General features: G+C 47.0%; 1 protein-coding gene across 1 annotated transcript; it reads left to right on the forward strand.

Moving 5' to 3' along the window:
* Positions 1-863: 863 nt before the first annotated feature.
* On the forward strand, positions 864-24596 carry LOC131666718 (transcription factor SOX-2-like). The gene is made up of 5 exons (XM_058939577.1): positions 864-1323; positions 6414-6709; positions 16705-16899; positions 19537-19679; positions 22062-24596. Exons 1-5 carry the CDS (start codon positions 1319-1321, stop codon positions 22653-22655), a joined length of 1233 nt encoding a protein of 410 aa, XP_058795560.1. The 5' UTR covers positions 864-1318; the 3' UTR covers positions 22656-24596.

The raw sequence follows: 24596 nt of genomic DNA on the forward strand, positions 1-24596 counted from the left end.
AATAAAGACCGCGGTAGCGAGCTTTAGCAAACGTCGCCATTATGCGTAATTCGTTATTTACGCTTGTGACAAATGGAGATTGTACGCTTTGTACGGAGATTCTTGAATTGATCGTTTCATTGTCATCGGTCGTAGCTTCGTTATCTCAGTGGCTTGCAAGACAGCGACGGTGTCATTGTTTCCGACGAAAGCTGAATGGGATTCGCGCGAATATTACGGCAGATCGATTAGCTCTCGGTGATCAGAAACCGCAGTATTTTCCGTTGGTAATCCGCGCAAATCGCCAAAACCGATAAAGTAGCCAGAGGCAGCGCGTCCGGGAAAAGGCGCGCGGCGTCGCGCAACCCTCGGGCGCGCTCGCACAATGTCATTTAATTTGGCGGCGCATTACGTAATCCAGCGGCAGGCGTTCGCGGCTTCATTTTTAGCTCTCGCGCACCGTTCACATTCATTTGCCAAGGGCGCGTGCTCGCTGCCCGCCTTCACAATACAATCTTAACTACAATTAAATTTGCCCTTATTTACCGAGAACCATTCTCCCGCTCGCTTGCCGCCAGTTCTGCCTGGCTCTCGCATGCACACAGGCATCGCACGCACACACCTCCGCGCACAATCTCTCTCTCTCTTTCTCTCGCTTCCTCCCCACTACCTCGCGGCAAACTCGCGCTCGAGAAGCTCCAGCCAATGGCCGTTCACTCCGCCTCTGCTCGACGTCCAATTGGTTTGCTCCGAGCTTTGTTCGTTGGTGGGGAGCGCTGACTAGGTAGATAGAGAGAGAGAGAGAGAGAGTGAGAGAGAGCACACACCTCGCGCGGGGACCAGGATCCATCCGCCAGACTACTCACTCACGGCTGTGACGCGCGCGCAGAGTCTTCTCACTCACTCTCTCTTTCGCTTTGACGCGCGTGCCGATCACACACACACACACACACACACACTCACATACACACACACGCACGCACACAGTCACACGCGCCCACACACTGGTGGTGTATTAAACAATAAACAATTATCGAGCAATTAGGCTCGTGCAAGTGCGCGTATTATGCTTGATGACTGATCCGAAGTGATGCGTCATTGTTTAGCGGGTGTTCTGTTGTGAGGATACACGTACTGTAACGTCGTGGTGCCTTCGTCTGCGTGCAGTTAAGACGGCCGAGCGAGAGCCTCCTTGGTTCGTTTGTTTTTCTCACCCACGTTCCTCGACCATCGGCCGCCGATACCGAGAGGGATACCGCTGCAGCGCTGCCGAGACGAAAGTCTCAATCACGGCATCACGATTGAGCTGGATTTGCACCAACGAGCCGCCGGCCACTTCATGAGGTGAGGTTCGCGCACGGGTCGCTTGTTTTGCCATCGCTCGCACGTCGCGCAGCTTAGCCCGCGCTCTGTGATACCATCGCGCAGAGGGTCCAGGCGCGACGCTCAAGCGAAAGGTGTCGCGCTTTCGTTGGTTGTTTTGCTGCGTTAAGCTCCACTGGAAGCGCCAATAGCTGCCAATGTTTTGCGAAACGAACAAGACCACGTGTTTAAGACTTCGCTAATGCGGGTCAACCAAATGTAAATGATTGTACTTTGATTATCGCTGCGGAACACTCATATGTATACTGCCGTATGAGTACTCTTGCAGCTATCAATTACATGATTATCCAATCAGGACTAACTATGACAATATGGTGTGTAATTTAATTTTATAAATTCAAATCGATCGAGTTACGCGCGTATCGTAACGCATATCGTACTACTCGCACGCGCTTATCTATATTTAACAAGCGTAGTGACAAAACACAGCATCAATCGTATTTATCCCATCCGAAAGCGAAAAAAAAAATGCACGCGTGCCAAAGAGTTAAAACGAGCCGCGAACATTTAAATAATAATACAAAAAGCTGCAATAAACCGGACATGAATATGAATGAAAGGAAATTTCGTCACGGTATACACGAGAGAGAGGCAGGTGAGCGTTAAAAATGCGGTACGGCGTGCGTTCGCGCGCGAGAAAGAGAGAGAGTCGAGACTCCAATTAGAGTCGAGTTTATGGGCATCGCCGCCGTGGCACGCCGTGACGCGCGACAAATCGCGAGCGCGGGAGTAGGGGATATAAATAAAAGGAGCACCCGCTTGACATTAGCACCATGCGCCGTAGCTATATGATGCCAGTTTTATATCGCTAAGGGGGGGGGGGGAGGCATTTCAAGGGTTATCAATGAGCCAAGCACTTTGAATTATAATCGAACAATTTAAAATCTACTGGGATCGGTTTAACGTAGAGGATAAATTAAGCATTCAATAGCGCGATTGCACTTTCATCGAATGTACGATTGTGCTTTGGACACGTGTACCTTGATAAGAGCGTTGTGTGATAAGTTATATAATTTGTTGTTACACCGCGTCGCCAATGATCAAACGCGTCAGCTTAAATTGCAGATAGTCGCGCAGTTACGTACTGCGCCGATTTGTTATGATTGCAAGCACTCGCACGCGCGTGGAGTCAAGACTCGGCTCTCGCCACGCAAAAGTAAACATCGGATAATAAACCCGTTGATAAAATTCCCGAGCTGCGATATTAGCTTATGAAAACAAGAATACGATCGCGCCAGGGCAGCGCCATTCGCGGGACCGAAGTCGTCCGTAAAAGCCTGAGGACTCGATGGAAAATTTACGAGTATTGTCTCTGTTTGCCAATGGCAAATAGCCCACAGCAGACCCTTTTCTCTCGCTCGCTCGGTAGCCTGTCGAAAAGACCACTTTCAATTCAATGTTTTCTACCGACTGCGCTGCTGCTGCTGCTGCTGCTCAGTATCCGACGGATGAATGACTTTGGCATTTCAGTGCGCTCGTCTCTTTCCGCCTAGTTAGCAATCTTCACTCTCTATAACATTTACTTGTGCAATCGGAACTGATAAAACAGTGTTGCGCCCGTAATTTTTCGACGAAGAGACGAATAAATTTCGAGGGATATCGTTGCATTAATGGAAAACGAATGACCGCATGGTAGCTAAGTTAGTTGGTATCTTGTATATGCTAATCATCCGTATGTAAATTAGTAATCGGCGATAAAAAAGGAGGAATATGGGGATATTCACCTGTTCTACCAGTTTTTATCGAATAGACATTTAAGCTCGCGTCAAACGTATGGAAATAAAAGGCTGAAAAATTGATCGAGCTTCTTACTTTTTTTCGTGCATTTCGGCAAAATCGATTCAACGCAGATAGCGATGCAGCTTTATAAACGTAAAAAATGAAGGAAATACCCCGTATTTCGTACTCCGTTTGATAATTCGACGGCTTACGCGAAAGAAAGTAAGAAAAAGAGCTGGCAAAAATAACAAATTAATTAAGATGAGGTTCCTTTTTCGCTGGCATCATTGAAATTCAACTCCGCAGTGGCGCGACGCGTCGCGATCAAAATTATCGCGCTCGCAAATCCAAGGGGATTAACGGATAATCGAGCATTGTCATGCAAAGCCCGTCCCTCTGCCCTTGCGCGGCGCCTAGCCGCGCACACAAGCGGGGCGAGACAAACAATCAATTAGCGGCGAGCGCAAAATGAGATCGTCCCGCGCGCGAGGCGAGCTTAGAAATTCACTCGTTTGCGGCTCGATAAATCTTAGTGTATTTCGTAATTAAGCGCCACGCGCGAACGTTTCCATGGTAGTTTCGTGGTAGCCTTGAGGCTGATCATTTGAAACGAGGTTATCGAAAGGTTTTACAACAATATTGAACAGCCGGCTCTGAGGAGATTAATACCGACTGTCAAAATTAAAACATTTCGAATTTCATATTCAGCGATAGCGTCATCTTAGAATTTGAATTGTAATTAATAACATTCGCTGCGAGCCGTCGAGAGAGCGATAATTTCCAATCTAGTGCGTTTACAAGCAACCGCCAAGCACAAGTACAAGCATATAGAACCCCAGATACGGAATCCGCGGGGCGAATCTAAACATTCAATTAGCACTTCCTAATCCCCCTCGTTGTCAACAGCCATTACTTCCAGCATCTTTTACTGAATCTCGGGCTCCGACTCTCTCTCTCTCTCTCTCTCATCCCCCGTATATATCTGTTAATCCCCCTGAATGATACTCGAGGGTGGGGTGCAACCCCCTCGCACACGCGAAATATCGTAACTGCGACATTCTCTCTTTCTTTTCGCTTTTATTCCCTGAGCGCTACTGCAGGTTTTCGATACATATATATAGCTATTCTCTTTTTTTGGCTTTTCGTCGGACGTTTTTTTTTTTCGTTATATTCGACGGGAACACTCGCCGCTTCGATGATGGCAATGTTTTGTGTACAGTAATGCTTCAATTATATGAGTGTTATGAACTTTTATGATATTTTGAACCGGGTTTGCTGATCTAGACATCGTATGCTAAAAACGCTTTCAATGTTGTAATCGCATCATTTACGAAAGTAACAAATGTAAGCTCATAAAGTAAATTACAATTCAAACTCAAATGGAACCCTAAAAACTTGAAGCAATCGTTAAAAAAATTATTAATAAATCTCAGACAGCATTTTAAATCACAAAGAAAACTGAAGAGAACAAACAATCAGCCCATCACCAGGGCTAGAATCGAATATCTAACGCGGCGAATCTGAAGAAGCACATCGTGATCTGCCCCCTCTTAGTAGCATTGAAAAGCAAATCTGCGGTGCAAGCTCCCACAGGCCTCCTTCACGTTTATTTTAACGAAGGCTCAAGTAGCGCCGTAGCATAATTGCGTTAGTTCGAGTACGCCAAGGGGAGGTTGACATTGTCGATTTGGGGGGGGGGGGGGGAGAACTTGGCAGCGAATCAGTTAATGGTCGTAAGATTCATTTTAAAGTTTCGCCCGCGATAGAATCAAAGGGCACGCGCTTGTCGGGCGCGCATATGTATAAGCAATTACGAGCGTGCACGCGCGCGCAGATCTGCAGTCACCGAACGAGCGGCGCGTGCCTCTTGCGCGCTTTATTTAATGCCGCTACATTTTTCGAGTGATCTCCTCGCCTGCAGCCGCACGAGGAGTGTCTCATTTCTCCGCGAATTATATCCAACGTAAATCATCCGTTTTGCCTTCTTCTTTCGTTTTTACTTAACGCTTAATCTACATTTAACGGCGCAGCTGTTTCGCGCGTGCGCGCACACGTACCCCGTTAATGAATATTTATTCGAGTTTAATTTTCACGCGAGCGAATGTAAAACATTTCGAGAGAGAGAGAGAGAGAGAGAGAGAGAGAAAGAGGGGTAATTGTCGTTAATTATCAGAATGAATTTTCGTCGCGTATGGGTAAACTATTTTCGGGAGCCACGCTAATTATCGGTTCTGTCCTAAAAACTCACGGTAAACTCGGCTTTCCTTTCGCCTCGCTCCGCGACAAATTACAGCGGATAATTGCTCTAGCAAATTCTGATATTTTTCGTGCACGTTTGTAGCGCCTCTTCTAGCGGGATGTGTATATATTATCCCTCCGGGCTCAAATATTTGACGACAAGTTTGAATTGTTCAAGAAAAAAAAATTTTTCGTCACACACGCGACCTAACGTCCACCCATATGATAACGCGTGTCTTTCACACGCATTAGCATACTCGTCTAAATGCGTCTCTCCGGACTTGTACAGCAGAGGACAGGGCCTTTCTCGTCGTCGCAGACTATTGTCACTTGAAAAAAAAAAAAAAAAAAAGAAGAAGACTTCGGATATCGGCATATCGCTCTCCCGGTCGAATTTTCCTCTCTCTCTCTCTACCTATATTTCGTCTCTGGCGCTGACGTTTGAGAATCCGCCTCGTTCTTCAGTTTGGCATCTGCTGAAACTAATCTCGATATCGAAAGGGGGATTAATTAACTTGGCCAAGGCGTGCAGCTTCGATTTCTCGCGAAGGCGTTGGCTCTGTACTTGCTCGACGCGTGCGTGCGTATAAATGCCTGCGAGACGACGTGACAGTTATTTATGCGTTTATTTTACTGACGGATTTATGGCGCGAGTGAAGCTGGTGGGACGCCAGCGAGTGAAAGCGCTAAGTAGGCTCGCGCGGGCTTGTTACAACAAGATCGGTTTCGTTTTTATTTGCCTATTCTACCGTCCACGTGGTCTCTGGATGGATTATCTCGCGTAATATCCGATTGGTCCTCGCGAATTTGGATTCCGATTGGAAATTCGCTCGCTTGAATCGCGCGTACGCGGTGACTTTGGTCACCGCGCTGCGCGCACTGGCCGAATAATCATTTCGAAAGCGTAGCTCTATCAAACTGTAATAATATCATACATCTGCGGATAGGATTATAAACTATAAGACATTCTTCTCAAGCGTTATTGTTGAAACGATTCGATTGTCCAACCAAAAAGACTGATACAATAGCGAGCGCACATCCGTCAGAAAAGGGAATTGGAGAGCAGCTGTAAAGAAATCGAAATATGCTTTCAGAGCCGGCGGCAACATGTGCGACGGCTCGTTCCAGGAGACGTTGCGCGGCATGCAGGGCATGTCGGGTGCCTCGCCGCCGGGAGGAGCAGCCGTCGGCCCGATGGTCGGTTCGGTGGCGGGCCTCGGCGCAAGCTTAGGCAACGCCGTCGCCGCGGCCGCGGCGGCCGGCAAGCGCAGCCAAGTCGATCACATCAAGAGGCCCATGAACGCCTTTATGGTTTGGTCGCGCTCGCAGCGCAAGAAAATCGCCCACGAGAATCCCAAGATGCACAACTCCGAGATCAGCAAGAGGCTCGGTGAGTTCTTCTTTCCATCTCCGCGTTTCTGTACGTACACGGCGACAAAGGGGCACGGTGTTGGAACTCTTTTGTGCGATACGCCGAGAGTGCCTACGGGGCTTCTCTCTTATGCGCGCGTACAGCTACGTGCTTTTCTTTTTCAGCATTCTTATGCAGTTTGGCTTTTGTGTCCCGCACCTTTTTACACACTGCTGCCTGTGCGTGTGCACGAGGCTGCAGTGGTGCTCATGAGTCGGTCTTCTTTTTTTCTTTTTTTTTTTTTTTTAAACTCCCTCTCTCCCTCTCGAGCGCGCGTCAAACAGCGTACAATCGTTATTATCAAAGCTTTGTTTCGGCGCGCACGAGCAAAGTGCTGCTTTTTCTTTTCGTTTAATTAAAAACATTCTTCCGAGCTTGCCTTCGATGAAAAAAATATTGCCACAAATCGCACAATACATCCGTAGCACGTGTACGTCTTTGAGGATATATATTTTCGTGTTCTCTTTCTGTCGCTCTGACGACGTGCCACATAAAGGGCGCGCAGAGGACGGCTTATCATCATTCTACGGGCGAAAATCCTTTGCATTCTTTTTTTCTTTTTTTTTTTTTGCAAAGAAGCCTTTTGCGACGGTTTTCCTTTAAATCCCCGTCGAGATTTCTCCCTTTGTCACGCCGACGAGTAATTGGGCGTCGATCTGCGTGCTACTGAAAGAAGCGCTTTTGCGCTTTTCCACTAATGCTCATGTGCGCAGAGGCGTTGTCCTTGAAAATTGTCGATTAATTAGCTCGAATATTCAATAATCAAGCGAGAACAATGGAATGACGATGACCCCTCGCTCGAAAAGTCGTCCCAAGGGTGCGAGAACACCAGCTCCACTGTCTTTTCCGCATGGGAAATGAAAAAAAACAAAGCGTCGATCGGCTTTCGGAGTGGCCAACTCTCTGGTTTCACGTAGATGATATCCGCGTGGTTGAGCGTATTAAACCGGCTGTTGGCCACCGCATCGCTTCGGGCGATACGTGCGCAACCACCCCAAGTCTAATGATCTCTGCCACCCTCTTCCGCGCTGTGTTGTGACGCGTATCAAGTCCGATCGATGATGAAACGTTCTCGCGATGAGCACTTGCGTTTGTTGACCCCGACTACCTGTGAATTATGCAGTTGGCGCTCAATTTTCCAGCGATAAAAAATGCGGAGGCCGTAAAATTGTCGCGGCGACATTGTGCACACTCGGCGTAATGGGAGGCACAGCCGTCGCCAAGACATTATCAAGACCTCACCCTCGCCTGGCATTCCGCGCGGGCGCCCAGCGTTACACGCGCACACAACACACGCGTATCCCCCGAACGTCCGCGTGAGATTTAAAATTCAAGCGAGACAATGAAGGTGCGCGACGGGAGCTTCTCTCTCCCTCTCTCGCGAATCGCTCGTTTCATGCCTCGCGCCCACGCGAGCCTTTAGTTATGCAAGGACTCGACAGCGAACCCATTGTCGCACTACCGCGTAAAAAATGCTTTATATATATATACACACACATATGATAGTGACGCGAGCCGGAGGGAGCTCGCTTGTTTATAAGCGCTTCGCGACGTATAATGCGATTTTATCGCTCTGCGCTCGCCTATGCGCGCACGAGCCATTGTCCCTCGCGCGCTCGCGTCTTAATTTCCAAGCGGAGGCCCTCGCAACGAAGTTTCGCAGGTGCACGAGATAAGGCCCGCAGTTGTCAAATGGCTAAATCGGCGAGAGCTCGGGCGGCTTTCAATTGCAACTTGCTACACGTCCTCGGCAAGCCGAGCAATTACACTTGAGCGCCGATTCACTCTGATTCGCCTGCTTAGAGCGGCCCGACGAGCAGCTGGCATTCGGCGCAAATAGCTCGCTCGTACTTTGCAAAGACGGGATCCCCGTGTGCGCCGTCGAACTTGGCGGGCTCGTTGGCCGTGCGCTTCGTATGCGGAAGAGATGAGCGCCGAAAGAATGATACGCGCCTTGCGGAGGCAAGCCGCGAACAGCTATACGAATAGGAATATGAGCCTCGCACTACGTGCACGAATGTGGAAGTAGCGCACGGGCAGAGCAGGCGAAGCAGCCATCTACGTCCCGCACCCCCGTATCGCGCAGATGCATGGGCCGATCGTCGCACGCGAAAAAGCGGGGATATAGAAGTGCATCGAGCGCCATTAAGAGAGAATATATACGTATACCACGGCTCCCTCCATCGTCCATCTTTTCTCCGCCCTCTCTCTCTCTCTACGCTTCGCTCGCCCGATCGATCCTCGCGCCGGCGCGCAAATGTCGTCTCTCTATCTCTCTCCTCCCTCCCGCGCACACGTATATCCCCGCTTATTTCTCGTTTTGTAATTGTTTTCTCGCATCGCACGCGCGATACACGCTCGTGCAATCGCGCTTGCTCGTCGCCGTCGTCGTCGAACGCGCGCGCGCGACACGAGCTGCCGATGGGCGGGGGGAAGTCGCTCGCGCAAAGTGCGCGCAGCGTGGTCTTTTGGCGAATCGGTATAGTATGCGCGCGCGCGCGCCTCTGTCGCCGTTCGCTCATCGTCGCCCGTCGAGGCGGCTGAGAACTTCGACTTGGTCGTCGTGGCTAAACTCGCTCGGACGCGCGAACCGCCCGAGGACGGATCGCCACCACGTGCTCGCGCGTCGGAGAACAGACGCGGGAGGACCCGCGAGCGAGGGGAGGAAAAAAGAAGAAGCAATCGCGCGCCAACGTAATATCCATTTTCTCCGCCTACGCGGTAGCAGGCGCGTGAGGGTAGTCGTTTGCGATCGCGCGGGTGTGAAACGCGCGCGTCCTCTTCTTTTATATTCCTTTTGTGCGCGCGTTTTATATACATGCGCGAAAGAAGAAGAAGAAGAAGGGACGTCAAAAGAGCGCGTGCGCGCGATGACAAGAGAAAGAGAGAGAGAGAGAGAGAGAAAAGGGGTTGAAGTGGGCGGAGATAAAGTATATATCGAGCGGAGGGAAGAGAGAGCGAGAGAGAGAGAGCTTTCATCCTAATGAAGTATTTTCGCCTAGGACGCAAGCGCGCATGCCTTTCCAGACTCTCGAACCCAAAGAAACCCACTATAAGGCTTTTGTCATCCGCTCGTATACCTCGTTTTATAGAACCTTAACTAATATCGAATTCGTATACGCGCGAGTCTCTTCCTCTCGATTGCTCCCGCGCTCGCTCTCTGCGCTGGGATAGGGGCGATTTCTTCTTTTTTTTTTTCCTGCAAGGGATATTTTCTATTTGTCATTTTCGTGATTGGAAAGTATTTTCGTCGATGGGTAGCAATCCAACTTTCATTTTACATTAGTAATCGAACGTAAAATTTCCAATTGGTTTTACAATTTGAAGGGGAACCATAGTGTTCGCGAAATTTATGTCTTTACCTTGATGAAAATCCAAAATTGAGAATCGTGTTAAATTGAACATTCATTTTAATTTCGTCGTGAAAATTTCAAATCCATCTGCCTTTCCATCCGATTCCACGCGACAAAAATTCAACATACGCCTTTCGCGTATGGACAAAAAGAAAACATTTTCTATCTCATTTCACGCCCACACTCGAGATTTCGCCTAGAGAAAAAAAATATATACGCACAGAGTGCAAGAGCACTTAAAAAACTGCTTGTACTAACGACGAATGCTAAAGTACGACACAGAAGAGCTTCTCTCTTACTCTCGCGGTGGCATGAAAATCCACGAACTTACCTCGCGCGCCCGGGGAACGATTATTTTTAATTCCGCGTAGTAGTATGCGCGAGTGAAAGAGCGCCTGGGAGAGATAAAGAAAGCGGCAAAAAAAAAAAGGAAAAACAGAGAGGGATGATGGTGTGTGACTCGTAGCTCGTGCTCCCAAGACTTTTTACTTTCTTTTTTTTCTCTGTGCAGTTGTCGAGTTTTTTTTTTTTTGTACGCCCGATGCCGAGAAACAAATGCTACCTTTTGCACATTCCCACATTCTAATCGCACGTCAGGATTATTATTATTTTTTTTTTAAACAACGGCTTCTGTCGAAATATCATGATTATATCCGAGATTTTCAGCCTGCTACAATGAAATCTGCAGACTTTTTAAAACTGTTCACTAAGTCACTTCATTCGGTCTAAAATCTCATTGTCTTCACGTTAAAGTCGTGCTTCGCGCAGGCATTGTCCCATTGATTATTGTTTGTTAGAGCCGGTTCTTCCTCTTCTTTTTGCTCCGTGCCATTCTTTTAGCTTTACGTCTCTTCTCTCTCTCTCTTTCTTTCTTGCTGTCTTTGCCAGAGTACAGAGGGCTAATTATGCCGCATTGATTGGCGCACTGCACCTGCAAGCTGCCTGCTAGTTCTTACCTTTGTGCCTCATTATTCTTCTCATCTCTTCCTTTTTTCCTCTTTGCGCGAGCTTAATGGCTCTTTCAAGCGGAGCTTTTTTTGTTGCCGACGCGCGGTGCACTGATTATATTTTTCTTTTCTGTTTTGCGAGAAGCGAATGAATGAATATCTCAACGGTAATTTTTATAAAGTGAAATGCTCTTTTGCCTTGGCAGGAAATAAAAATTTGACGCTATCGAATTATGTATATGGGCAGGTTATTTCGGGAATGCAGCCTAAAAACGGTCCTCATTCACTCGTAAAGTCTGCCTAAGAACAATCACGCGTAGCGAGTTGAAATCCGTCGTAGCTTATATATCCGTTCATCCCGCTCCCGAAGGGCTTTTTGTGTTAGAGAGCCAAGTGCGATGCCAAACAATGGCCGCTCCGATAGAGCCAAGCCAACGAAAGTCTTGGTCGTCGTCTCTCTGCCTTCATCCATTAATTAACAGGCTTTGTACTTTTTAAACGATGTTAAATAAACGGCATTGTCCGATGCCGGGGAGAGAGGCGGCCATTATGGCTTTCGAGTTCGGAGGTGAAGGACGAGGAAAAAGACCAGACCAGCTCCATTGTTCTAAGCAAATATTCTCGCGCCTTTATCCGCGCTTTTCTCTCTCTCATTGTTTACCTCCGTTTTACTTTTTTATTTCAACAGTCAACTATGTATTAATTTATATATATATATATATATATATATATATATATATATATATATAGGTATACATACACTTGGCTTTTTGCGTATGAAAAGGCCGCCGCTCTCGGCATGAATTTTTCAGGATCGAATTCGTAATTACGCCGCGTACTTCCGGCTGACTGTTGGTTCTTTTCGTACGCGCTCGGTGACGATTGTCTACTTTGTTGGGCGCCAACTTTTGTCCAGGTGTTTGAGCGCTTGTCGCGAAACTTTATGTCAAACGTTCTCCCATTTTTTGGCATTCTCTTTAGCACCCGCGTGCAAGAGTCCATGAACCAAGTGCGCTTACTCTCTCTCTCTCTCTCTCTTTCTCTGCGTTTGCTAAACAATGCACACTTTTGCACTAGACGCATAACGAACGTGCAAAGAATTATTCAACGATATTTAATCAAAGACATTTTTATGCCTCTAATCATCCTCTGTCGCAAGTGCACAAAGGAGGGCTTGCAAGAACAATCGAAGCCGCGATTACGCGATATGGCGCGCGATAATTTGGAGCGGCAAAATAAAATCGGGCATGCGCGTATGCGCGAGACAAAAGCTCACAACAACGAGAGGCTGTAACCATCGCTCTCTCTCTCTCTCTCTCTCTCTCTCTCTCTCTCTCTCTCTGTTAAATTGGATTTTCACTGCTGCTGCGTGGTATAAAAAGCTCGCGCGCGCGAGCGCTTGGATCATCGCGCCGCGGCACAAATGGAGTATTATGAAGAGAGAGAGAGAGAGAGAAGACCGGATGCCGCCGCTGGCAACACGAAATTTTCTATGGTTACGTAATAAAACGGCGCCTTTTGTGATTGGCGTTGATCGATCCCCCCCCCCCCCCCCCCCCCATTCACCACGCGAATGCTCACAATGTCACACTTTCGAATACACATGAAACAATGCCACATACTAAATCGGTTATTCCATCGTTATAACTGATAACGTTTGTTTGACGTTATCAATGGATTACATTGAAATAATAGCATTGTCGACACACAGCCGGTAAGGTTATTTCACCGCAGGGCTTCTCGCATAATGCCTCCTCGTCGTCGCTCGTAAAGTATTTTTACCTCGAAATCCTTTTCAGCTTTGCAGTATATATACACGGCATTCAATATCGTTTTGGATTAAATAATGCGGGCGCGCTTTTCAGTGCGATTCTATTATCGCGCCGTGACAAACGTGAATATAATCGTCGAGAATTATGAGCATAATGAAGCCTCGCTATCCGAAAAAACATCGCGAAAACTACGCGTTCGCACTTGAGGCTTCTGCTCGCAATCCTTTTCTCCGACTCCATCGGAGCGTCACGCAAAAAGCTGCAGATCGCCAGGCAAGAAGAAGCGACTCTCTGATGAAAAAAAAAAGACTGACTCGCACACACGCGCGCGGAGGTTTCATTATCTTGGTGGCATTGTGATGCGAGAGAGTCGAGCGCACGGAAACTGGAAATCCCGAGGATCGCTAAACTCCGTTTTGTGCGCGAGACAGAGCCTCGCATTGTTTCTTCGCGAGAGCAGGTCCGGGGCAACTTTTGCCCCATTGTCACTGTGTGTGTGTGTGAGTGCTGTATAACAGTAGTAGCACCAAGCGCAAGCTCTCGCTTGATGCTCTGGCTCACTCTCGACACGATTGCCCGTGTATACACTCACTCGTGTGTGCAGTCGTGCACGCATCGCGCGCGCTTCTCTCTGTCACGTATTGTCGCGCCTCGTTCTTCTTTTTTTATGATTTTTTTTAATGCCGCTAAGTTTTTTTTTTATTGCCGTTTGTCCCCTTTTCTATTCTCCTGCTCCTGCGTAGGTTACTTTTTGAAATCCCGTTGGAAAATATAATTTTAATCATAGCATTTGAATATTCTTTGGGCACACGAGAGAAAGGAAATATTTTACGTGTCAGAATTTGAAAGAGCTGCCTGCGAAGGCAATCGGGGAGAGTCTTCATTAAATAAAAAGAGGAAAGTGTAACCGCACGCACACAATAAGCGTACTCATCCGTCAAAGCTTCGCTCTCCAGCAGCAGAACGTCTTTTCTTGTGGGGCGCGTCGAGACCACATCAATTTTCGTGACAATTAACCAAATCGCCCAGTTTAGATTACCAAATCCTATTATCTCTGAGCGCGAGATTAAGACTGCCCCGGACAATAGGATTCTACGCGTCGGCATCGTCGTCGTCGTCGTCGTCGTCGTCGTCGTCGTCGTCGAGGGTTGCATTGTGTATCGCGTGTATGTCCGGTGTACAAACGAGATAGTACTTTGCTTTCGCTTTACTGCCGTCAGGCAAGGCAGAAAAGAAAGCGAGCGAGCTCGCGCGAGGGGCGATATAGAAAGAAACGAAAGATCCACGCGGAGACAATGAGAAGAAAGGCGAGATATATAGAAGACGAGCTGCTGCTGCTGCTGCTGCTGCTGCAAGGTGAGTTCTAACGAGCGAAAGACAAAAAAGCCTCGCGGCATCACAATAACCCAGCGAGAAAAGAGATATATGCGTGTGAGACAATGACTCGGCGCAAAAATACATCGAGCGAGCAAAATATCTCGGAGAAACATTGTACGAAAGCCCGTCCAGTTTATTAATGGGATTTAAATATACTAGTCGTTTCTTTTCTTATCGTCGCTCCTTTGGCAATCGAACCAGACTTACCAACGAAATTTCAATAATTCAACAAGAGACTTTTGTCAGCACGACGCCGGCGCAAGGTCGCTTCGTAATTGTCTCGCTGAAACTGAAAACTTGCGTATCCTTTTCATATGGCAATTTTTTTTCTTTTTGTCGTGACGAACAATCGCTCGGGTAAATGCGCGTCGTGTTTCCGTTGCACATAGTTTGCGTGACACACCGACTGTTTCGGGGGTGGATGAGAACCTCAAGACTCATTTGCTCTCTCTCTCCCTCTCTTTTTCTCGCGCTAAAGGGAAAATTCAAATTGCGAAAGGGTTGATGGCATTGATGGGCCTCTTTGTTGCTCAGGGGAAGCACGCGTTGCTGCGCGGTGGTGGTGCTTTGGCAACGTTTATAAGACTCCTCCTCTAGCGATTGTTGCTAGAGTCTTTTCGCGTTTGGTGAATGATAACCGTTTAACATGAAGATTCTTCGACAAGCGTTTGGCTCTATTAGAATTTAAATTCATTTTAATAAATGTAGGACGTTTTCTATCGTTAGAAAGTTGACGCAGCTGCGCAAAATTGGATCTGATCGTTCACATCGTTCGAGTAATAATTAATATCCGCTAAAATGCGAGCTTTATTCCCCGTCGTCAGAATTTAATTTGCCATACACGTATCCACTCAAATTTCCTTTTCCCGTTCATTGTTAATCAACTCTTTTGTACACGTACAATCGTCTTTAGCCTTGTCTTTTTCGCATTTATCACAATGACCACGCTTATTATTTCCGTCGAAAACGCACCAAAAGTATTCGATCCATACAGCTCGTCGCGAAAATGCCGAGTAGAGTTGAAAGTGAAATACGTATAATCAGGTGGTATCTCAACAATAATCAGAATTCATACACTCGTGTAAAATTCCCTGATGTACGCGAATGCCGAATCCACTACTAGCGACGACGTACGACTCTACTCTAGTTGCACAATATCGCTCTAATACCCCGGTATGCGGCATGTTTTCCTCTCCCGTCTCCGCAACTGCACGCAGTTCCATTCGATTGACCTCCGGCCAGTGTTCTACAATGTTGCGTTCGTCGTTTCGTATGTACAACGCGCAACTTGGTAATTAATTCTTACACTCCGGGTGAAAGAAAAGAAAAAAAATCGCACCTCTCTTGTTCAACGTGTACGTGCTTTGGTATTGTACGCGTTAGTTTTTCATGTTTCTTTTTTTTTTGTTTTTTTTGTCTGCTCTGTCAATCGCCACTGTACGTACGTATGTATTTTCGTTCGCGAGCGCATCTATGACGCCTTGTTTTTTCGTATTGTCAGCGCGACAATGGGAACTTGGAGCTGCACAGACAAGAGAAAGATGAGGCGACGAGTGTCTCCAATTGAATAGGCTCTAATATTAGGTAAATGCCATGCGTTTACTTCTCTCCCTGTCTCTCTCTCTCTCTCTCTCTCTCTCTCTCTCTCTCTCTCTCTCTCTCGCTCTGTATTTGCTTTAGCTCGCGAGGCTAGCTCGTATCCTATTGTGCTGAAGATTTCCTTCTTTTTTCTTCTTCGTCTGCTTATCTGTAATGAAGGAAATTTTTTTTGTATCCGCGTTGAATGAGCCGAGAAAGAGTTTCCCGTTCCGTTGCTTGGTTGCTCCCATTGTGCCGTTTATTTGTTCTAGTTTCCTTTTTTTTTGGTCTTACTCAAACATTCGGAATAGAATGTACAGTGTCTGTCGTGTTCATTGTTATTATTTGTAACTGCTGATGAAATTGGGGCTGACATACTTATATTAATACTTTCGTGTATATAAACTGATCTCAATGAATGAAACTCTCTGCGTTAAATAAAAAGTCGGAAATTCCTTAATTATGTCAGACAGATACGAGCTCAAAGTGATGCCCATTCCGATGATCCATTTGCCGAATCTCACAGCGTCACCCTCTACCGAAAATAAGTTATCTCACCGGGAGAGAGAGAGAGAGAGAGAGAGAGAGAGAGAGAGAGAGAATCGCGTAGAATGTAGTGGACTGCGTTTGAAAGAGAGAGAGCAAAAGAAGCGCAGAGTCGCGGAATCCATTAGCTGCGATCGCTATATCGATGAAACTCGGACAGAGGGGCTATCCATTACGTATGCCCTTTTCAAATGCAAACCTATCAATCTTCTTTGTCCGAAAATGCGCACGAATGGCATGTCCGAAAGAGGAAGATGAACGAGGGAAAGAGGTCTATTTTCCCTTTGGCGCTCGCGCGGCAACGGACATTCCAAATCTTCAATTCTGTTTGCAAAAGTCGACATTCCAAATAACGGCCACGAATGGATTACTAACGCGGCGCATTCGTTTGTATTTTGCAGGCGCGGAATGGAAATTGTTAACGGAGGACGAGAAGCTGCCTTTCATCGACGAAGCCAAGAGGTTAAGGGCCATGCACATGAAAGAGCATCCGGACTACAAATACAGGCCACGAAGAAAGCCAAAGACACACAGAAAAGACAACTATCCGTACAGTATTCCCTACCCAAGTGTACCTATGGATGCTTTAAGAGCAAGTAAGTTGCCATCAAATTTTATTTTTCAAGTCTTTGGAACGCACGTGCCAAAAATCCATAAACGCATTCGGGAGTAACGAGTCGTAGAGAGAGAGAGAGAGAGAGAGAGAGCACGCGTGCGAGAGAGAAGGGTAAGACAATCCGATAAATAATAAGCTGGCCGACAGGTTTATGCCCCCTCGCGTGCCAGTAACCGATGCATCCTCGCGGCGGGCGAGTCCGCGGGATATTTACGCGCGACGGGTCCTTAATCGGGTTACACTCTGCCGATTTATTGCGTCGTCGTAAATAATTGTTTTTTTTCCGTTTTACTTCTTTTCTGCTGGCTTTCTTCTTTCAATTCGCGCGGAACATTCCCTCTCTCTTCTCGAGTTTATTTTCGACTCAATGGAAATTACGTGACCCGCGCACTTCGAGTCACGTAATTGGCATTAAATTAACGCTCGATGACGCTACGCGCGTGCGCTACGAGCGCGCAGTGAATCACTCTTGTTTGCTTTGGTCCGAAGTGTATACGTTCCGGCGGGCATTCTGTCAAAATTAGAGTTTTAAGCTGACTTCTGCGATTTTCCCCGGAATTCGGGCAATTATACACGCGAAATTAATTAAAAGCAATGATCGGGCAACGGGCGTTTAGCGAGCGTAAAGTCGTTAAGTCGAAAATCCGTGAGCGCGCGAGCGCACTGAAAACGTTTACAAAAGCACCGCCGTGTATACGTCGCATCATTAATCCCGTCAACTTTTAATTGACAACGACTGGCTGCTGCTGCTGCTACGCGGCCGATGAGTGCTTGCGCGATTCAGTGCCAATCAATTTAGCCCCTAATTACCCGTGCACTTGACGGGCCGCTGCCGGCAACGAAGCGGCCCAACGATAATCAAGATCAACAGCGATAAAAATGCTCTCTCCCTTGTGCGCGCACAGAAAGAAAGAGAGAGAGAGAGAGAGAGAGAGAGCAATAAGTGTGCAATGCCATGCGGCACATACTTGAGGCGTAATTGAGAGGCCCGCGGGCTCCTTTTCAGCGACCCTCCTTTTTTTCCTTTCTCTTCTCGCAATATCCTGGCTTATCTTTTATTCTCGCACAATCACGTGCCTATTGTTTCGCGTGCGCGCACGTATCTCGAATCGGTAATTTCGAACACGGCGAGTGGTGACAGTCATTACTAATCTCGACGAAACAGCTATTTGATTGAGCCTTTGCAACTGCCAATTTCCGGATATCGAGTATTTCTTTTTTTTTTAACTCTTTGCAATAAATGATTGCCAGTACAAGATGATTAAACGAACTCAAACGACAACAATCAAGCAGTTTCTTTAAAATCGAATCTGATTAATGATCGAACATACCTCTTTGAATATCACGATCGATCAAATAAAAAATTCAAAACTTACAAGCGGACAATAGTTACCTTATCAAGATATATTTTATCTCGCTAAATGAAACAATGGCCGTACGATGCAAAAAGAAAGGGGAAAAAAGGAGAGAGCGCGCGCGCAGCGTAGGTTTTGACAGGGAGCCAAGCCCCTGGAAGGGAGATATCCCGAGGATTGCGTAACGCGAAATAAAGCGCTGTGTTCCGAGACAATGGAAAGGCAGCGTACAGCAAGCGAATCCGTGTAAACGACTCGCCTACTATTATGCACGTGGCATCTGTTCGACAGATGCACGCGCTAATTGCGAAGTGAACAGCCGATTGCGCGCGAGCCTAAATATTTTGGACGGATGAATCGCTCGCGCTGCTTTTTCCCTGAGAACCGCTTGCGTCTAGCTGAACTCCTGTTTCTCGCGTGAGCGAGCGCGAGTCGATTGTCAAACGGCAGTTGCCGAGTCGACGCGCGCTTATCGTTGCAATATGAATTTGTCGGAGTGACAGTGCACTTTGACTTATTGGACAAAGGACGTCTTAATGTGTAGTATTATTCCGACAGTGTTGGATTACAATGATGACAGCGTGTCGAGAAAACTTCCCGTCGAAACACTGAATATAAGCCAAGGCTGAGTGTATAGTGGTACGCAACGTAATTATCCGCAGTACAGATGCGTCTCGCGAGTTGTTATTACTAGTGGCGCGACAATTCGCCTTCCATTCGCTCTCTTAAGTAGTCAAAGATAAAATTGGTCAGACATAATTCCAACTGCTTTCGGAACAATAGAATTTGCGGTGTAACCTACAACGATCCTCAGTTTGAAAAGCTGCTAGTGTGGTCCCTCTTTCTTTCAACTTCAACATTATGTGTGTTTATTTTTTTTATTTATTTCCTTCTTTTTTTTTTTCACGCACGGTGGTCATAAATCTCGCCAGGTCTCAACGCCAATCAGCTCGAGAGCGCGCGCGAGCCATAAATGACACGCCGTCGATTGATTTGCTCGAATGACTCAGGCGCGCAGCCTTTTTCTTCCGTACGGGGCTTTACATTTTTTTCTTTCTCTTTCCCGCTCATCGCGCGTTCTTTCATTATGCAAATGTTTTCTCGGAGCGCCAAACAGCTCGAAACGAGCGCGCGTTGCGCCGACTGCGACGAAGGAAACGATGCTCGCAGCTGTAAAAATACATAACCAATTGGATCGAAACTGAGGCTGGAGAAAGGAATCTAAATATAAGCTAATCATCCGACTGATTGATCTGTTGCAGGCATGCCAGGTGGAATCGGCCAGACAGCAATGAGCTCGTATTACGGCTCGGCAGCGGCCTACGGATCATTCTCAAGCGTGGCCGCGGCAGTAGCAGCCCAGCAATCGGCAGCAATGTCCGCTGGACTCACCGCGCCTGCACAGGTCAGTGCCTTCAGCGACTTTTCTCTCTCTGGTCAATCCCCCCCCCCCCCCCCATTTTTTTTGTCCGGCTTCCGCTCCTTTGCGGTCGCGACTTTTTCTGTATAACTTTGACGGGGCCTTGAACTCTCGCGTGGGATCGCGACCACACGTTCGAGGATCGTACGAACTTGGCTACATAAAGCTTCCGCGCGAGTGAAATTTGCTCGTTTTCTCTCTCGGCACGGTGGTAACCAGCCGAACGCGTGTCGGAGAGCCAGCAGCAACCTGCCGCTAATGATTCTCGAACGACACGCTCGCGCGGGATTCGCGATGCGCGTCTAACTACCTGCCGTCGCGAGCGCCTTTGTCGCGGGCCACGCGCGACGCGACGCACAGCGTGAGCTTGTTTGATCAGCCGCGCCTGCACGAGCGGTACTTCCTTCGGCGATGCGCCCGTTGACGCTTGTTTCTCCTCTCTTCCTCGTCGTCTTTTCTCTCTCGCGCGTCGAGAATCACGAAGCGCATACGCCGAGTCTCGCGACGCTAAGACAGTAGCGTTGTAACACCACGCGCGATAATCATAATAATCAATTGGACCGCGTGTATTATATCCCGCGGGTGTAAATCATCGCCGACAAAGCGGCTTAACGACCCGACAAAAGACCCGAGCCAAGTCGGATAACTCTTCGCTCACGCCCAGGCGAATACTAGGAATACACGAGCGTCTCTCTCGCCTGTGACTCCCTTCGTCGCTGCACCTCTTTTACGATCTTAGCGCGTGCGCCAATCCACCGTCATTTCAGTTGTCTGGATCGCGTTCTACTAAAAGTCGTCGAGTTTCGTGCTGACGGGCTATATTCGGAATCGGCTGTACTCAACGGAGAACGAACCGCGGAACGTATTCGCGGAAGAAAAACTGCTTTCATTCCATCAGCGGTTGTAGTTTCGCAACACTGCCCTGCGGTTTATTATATATGCCAGGCAGTTCGCAGATATTTCAGGAACTATTATAGCTATCTACCGTTAAGGATCCTCGAAAGTAACCCACCCACAAAAAGAAACGTTCCAGAACGTATATATAACATTTCTCGGTAGAAAAAAATAATAAGAAGCGCCTCGACCTTCGAATTTGCGCGCTGGTAGATATAACGTCGAAACGGTAGCCATACTCCGGAGGCTGAGGGGCGTGTCGAGTTATTAGCGCGCAGAGGGAACGGAGGAGGTAAATATAGCAAACGCGTGCGTCGAGGAGATTTATAACGAGAGGCAATTAATTCGTCGGCGCAGCGCGCCGGCTATGGGCAAAACTCCCTCAGACGGAAGCCCTCTCTCTCTCTCTCTCGACTCCTTAATCTGACGGTCCCTATATATATTTATACGTAGGTATCTGCGATCGGAATCTCCCGGCGATAAAATAAAAAAAAAAGAGCTCAGGTGCGCTCGTTAGTCGCGCACTTGCGTTTCGTAGCTAGTGTTGCCTCTCTTTTTTAGGGACTAACAGCCAGACAATGGTTGTTTTATTTATTTATTGGTCACGCGAACGGATCGTTTTGAAAGCGTAGTGACGGACGATGTTATTGAACTGCCGTTTAGAAAGGCAGAAAACGAATCGCAAGAGAAGGCAAAGCTAACAATTTGTTTTTATCTTTGCCAGTACGCGAACAAACTTACGAGATGAGTCGATGAAAAAAATAAGAGGGAGTCGATAACAGAAGCTCCATAAGGTTACGACAGCGTGCTCGTGCGACTGCAGCTCTCTCGCGCTGCCAGTTCGTCGAGTGAGAAGCAAAGCGCGTTCGTCGCCCAAGGCGAGATATAGTTGAATGTAGCGCGCAGGTGCTAAAGGTTCGTTTTTACAGGTGTGCGCGCATTGCGACACTAACACGCGCGTGCAAAGCTCTCTAGCCGCGGGATGCCGAGTAGGAGCCGAAGCTGTGGGCATAATTTACGCATAAATTTAGACGTGACCGAGCCGAACGTAAATTGTCACCTCCACAAAGGACTTTTATATTAGCGCCATTTCTCACGTTTTCGTTTATATTCCTTGCGGAGCTATACTTCTCTGATATCCTTTTATGTTGGAGCTGAATTTATAATTGGCGTACGCGCGCGTTCTTTTCGCGGATTAAAGCATTTTTCGGGGCCTTTTTTTCTGATTTATGCATCGCATACCTGCATATCGAAATCGCGTCCAGCAGTAAAAACGCTATTTTTATATAGACAAGCGCTATCACCGAGGATGTAGGCGAATAAAAAATTAATTAGGGTTGGCGCGCGTTCGTTTATTTTGTTGCTGCCGTGCGCGAATTCAAGGAATTCCGCTAGCGCACCCTTCTTTTCTCGTTGCAAGAACTTTGTTCCCTGTTCGTTTTCTCAAAGAAACTTTCGCTCGTCTGATTGCAGTTGAGTTCGATGGACGCGATGAAGTACACAATGGAAGCAGACAAATACAGAGCGGCGTACATGCCGCCGTCGACGTTAGCGATGTCGATGTACTCGGATCCCAAGTATCTGGACTCGACATCGAAGTCGTACCTGGATCGCAGCTACCTGGACTCCGCAACGAAAGCTTACTTCGAGCAATCGAAACTCTACATGGACCAGCAAAAATCGTCCTCCCTGCCAGACTACAGCCGTCACTCGAATTACGAGCCGAACAAACTGTACGAGGAATCGAGTCCGGGCAACGCGGGCAGCGGCTCGTTAAGCCGATCGCCCGCCGCCGACTCGCCCGACGGCTTGGCGGCGGCCAAGAGTCAAAACAACAGCGGCTCGTCGTCGTCAGGTAACAACGACAACAACAACGCCGGCTCGTCGTCGGCCAGCTCGTCGTCGGCGTCGACCTCGAGCCCCGGCGCGGCGAGTCTGTCCAGCTACTACCCGGGCGCAGCTCAAGCAAGCCTGCTCGCACCCCAGATGAGTCAGTACACCGGCTATCAAACGGCACCCGGCGCGCCGGGCAACGAGTTCCGTAGGCCGCTCACGGTCATCTTCTGACCCGATCGGGCCTAGCTCTGAGCCATGTTGCGACAAGAGCCCCAACTCAAGTACTAAATTATTGCAGTCCGCGTTCGTTCCTTTCTTTCAACAATGTCCCGCCCAAGGATTGCTTCACTTTGCTCGACTGTTGTCCAAATGCCTTTGTTTTTTTGAGCAAAGTTCAATCGCACGGCTTGACTGTGTTTCCTTCTTCATGCTATAAGTTTCATAGTTGATGTGCCATTCGGAGGCCTCCAAATTTCATGGATATTACGCAAGATTTTATGTTTGAAACCTACCATTCGGATCCAAGACATTTTCAGCGTGTTAAGTTTATCAGATTATAAAGAAAAAACCTGTAAATTTGTAAGAGCAACCTATTTGTAAGCGCACTGTCATAACCAAATTTCTTTTATCGTCTATTTATTTAGGACCTCGTGTCATTTCTCCTTTTGCTTTGTGTTTTTTCAACAAAAATGTATCGTTTTTAATTAGAAGGAAGTCACCGCGAAAATTGGACTTCCTTTACGGTATTGTGTTCCTAACGATTCGACCGACGAGTCATTTCGATTATTTCGCTTAAAACCCGAACGAATCTCGGCCTTTCCAGTATAATTTTTCTTTTTCTTTTAGTTTTTAGCTGTTATTTAAGTCTTCATTTCTTCTTGTTTTTACCCCTTTTTCGGCTGTATTAATTATACCTTCTTTATCCTATCTCTTTTACCATTTCCATTTCTATCTCTGAGATCGAGCTTCATCAATAAAAACGTCTCGACGGTCCCAATAGTTTATTATTAAAAAAATTTTAAAAAAGAGAGAAAAAAACATACAAGTTGTAAATAACTCAAAATATTTGTAAATAGAATTAGCTAAGCTAAGAATCTGTCCGTGAAGAAAAAACGAAAACTGGATCTAGTTAATCTTACGTTCGTAGACGTAGACTTCGAGTTCGATTACATAAAATAAATATTGTTAAGTTTTTTCCGTTTCGTCTGAATTCGAAACGAAAAGGCATGTTGTGGACCACGTTATAATTGCCGTTACTATCCTTCGTTGCGTTTCGTTGGTATTATTGGATTGCCGTTATTATTTACAAAGCGCATCCATTATGAGTTTTTGTATCGGAAAGCTAACGAGAAGAATATTGTACATTGAGGGAGAAAAAGGTCGGTGTTACTGTGTAAACATTCTAGCGAATCAACGAATCAAGCGAGGAAACATTTTCCTCCGCAGCGTCCTACGATTTAGCTCAAAGTAAATTTTCTTGTATATAGATGAAGCCATCTCGAGGTGTCGTTCGCGCTTTCATTGCCATCGCTGATAGATTTTCAATGTTCTAATTGCCAAGAGACTCGCAATCCCTCCATGTTCTTTCGCTCTCGAATGCGGGAAAATGCGCTCGATCTCTCGAAAGTTTCGATGGCAATGAAAGAACCTTAGATAAAGACAGGTAACAAGTTTACCTAATTTATTTACAATCATTGTCTGCACGAGATAAAGAGGAAGAAGACTCGTTTATTCTTTTCTTTCATTCGCTCGAGTCTCTCGCGATTCCCTTTCGAGGCGGCGACGCAGAAGAAGCAAAAAATAACAACAGAGCAAGGAGAAGAGGAGCGCGCTCTCTTTTTCATTTTGAAATCTCGAAACTAAGAAAAAAAAAAGAGAACGAAACGAAACACTCGCGTATATATACATATATGCGTAGGGTAAGAGAGAGAGAAATACGTCCAACTTCTTTTTTTTTTTTCGTCGTTGTCGTCCCCCCGCGTGACTCTGTCTCTTTCCGCCCCTTCGCGACTCTCCCCATTATTCACAACCTGGTGTAACCTTTGTATATCCATTGTTATGATAAACATTAAATAGTTCTACCGGTTACTCGATTATCATAGTCCGAGCGAAACAAATAATCTATAAATATTGTACCGTAAGTGGAGATTAAAATAAAAACTTAAGCATTAT

Source organism: Phymastichus coffea, unplaced genomic scaffold, assembly GCF_024137745.1.
Source record: "Phymastichus coffea isolate CEN01 unplaced genomic scaffold, Cenicafe_Pcof_1.1 PCOF00060, whole genome shotgun sequence".
Classification (NCBI taxonomy): Eukaryota; Metazoa; Arthropoda; class Insecta; order Hymenoptera; family Eulophidae; genus Phymastichus; species Phymastichus coffea.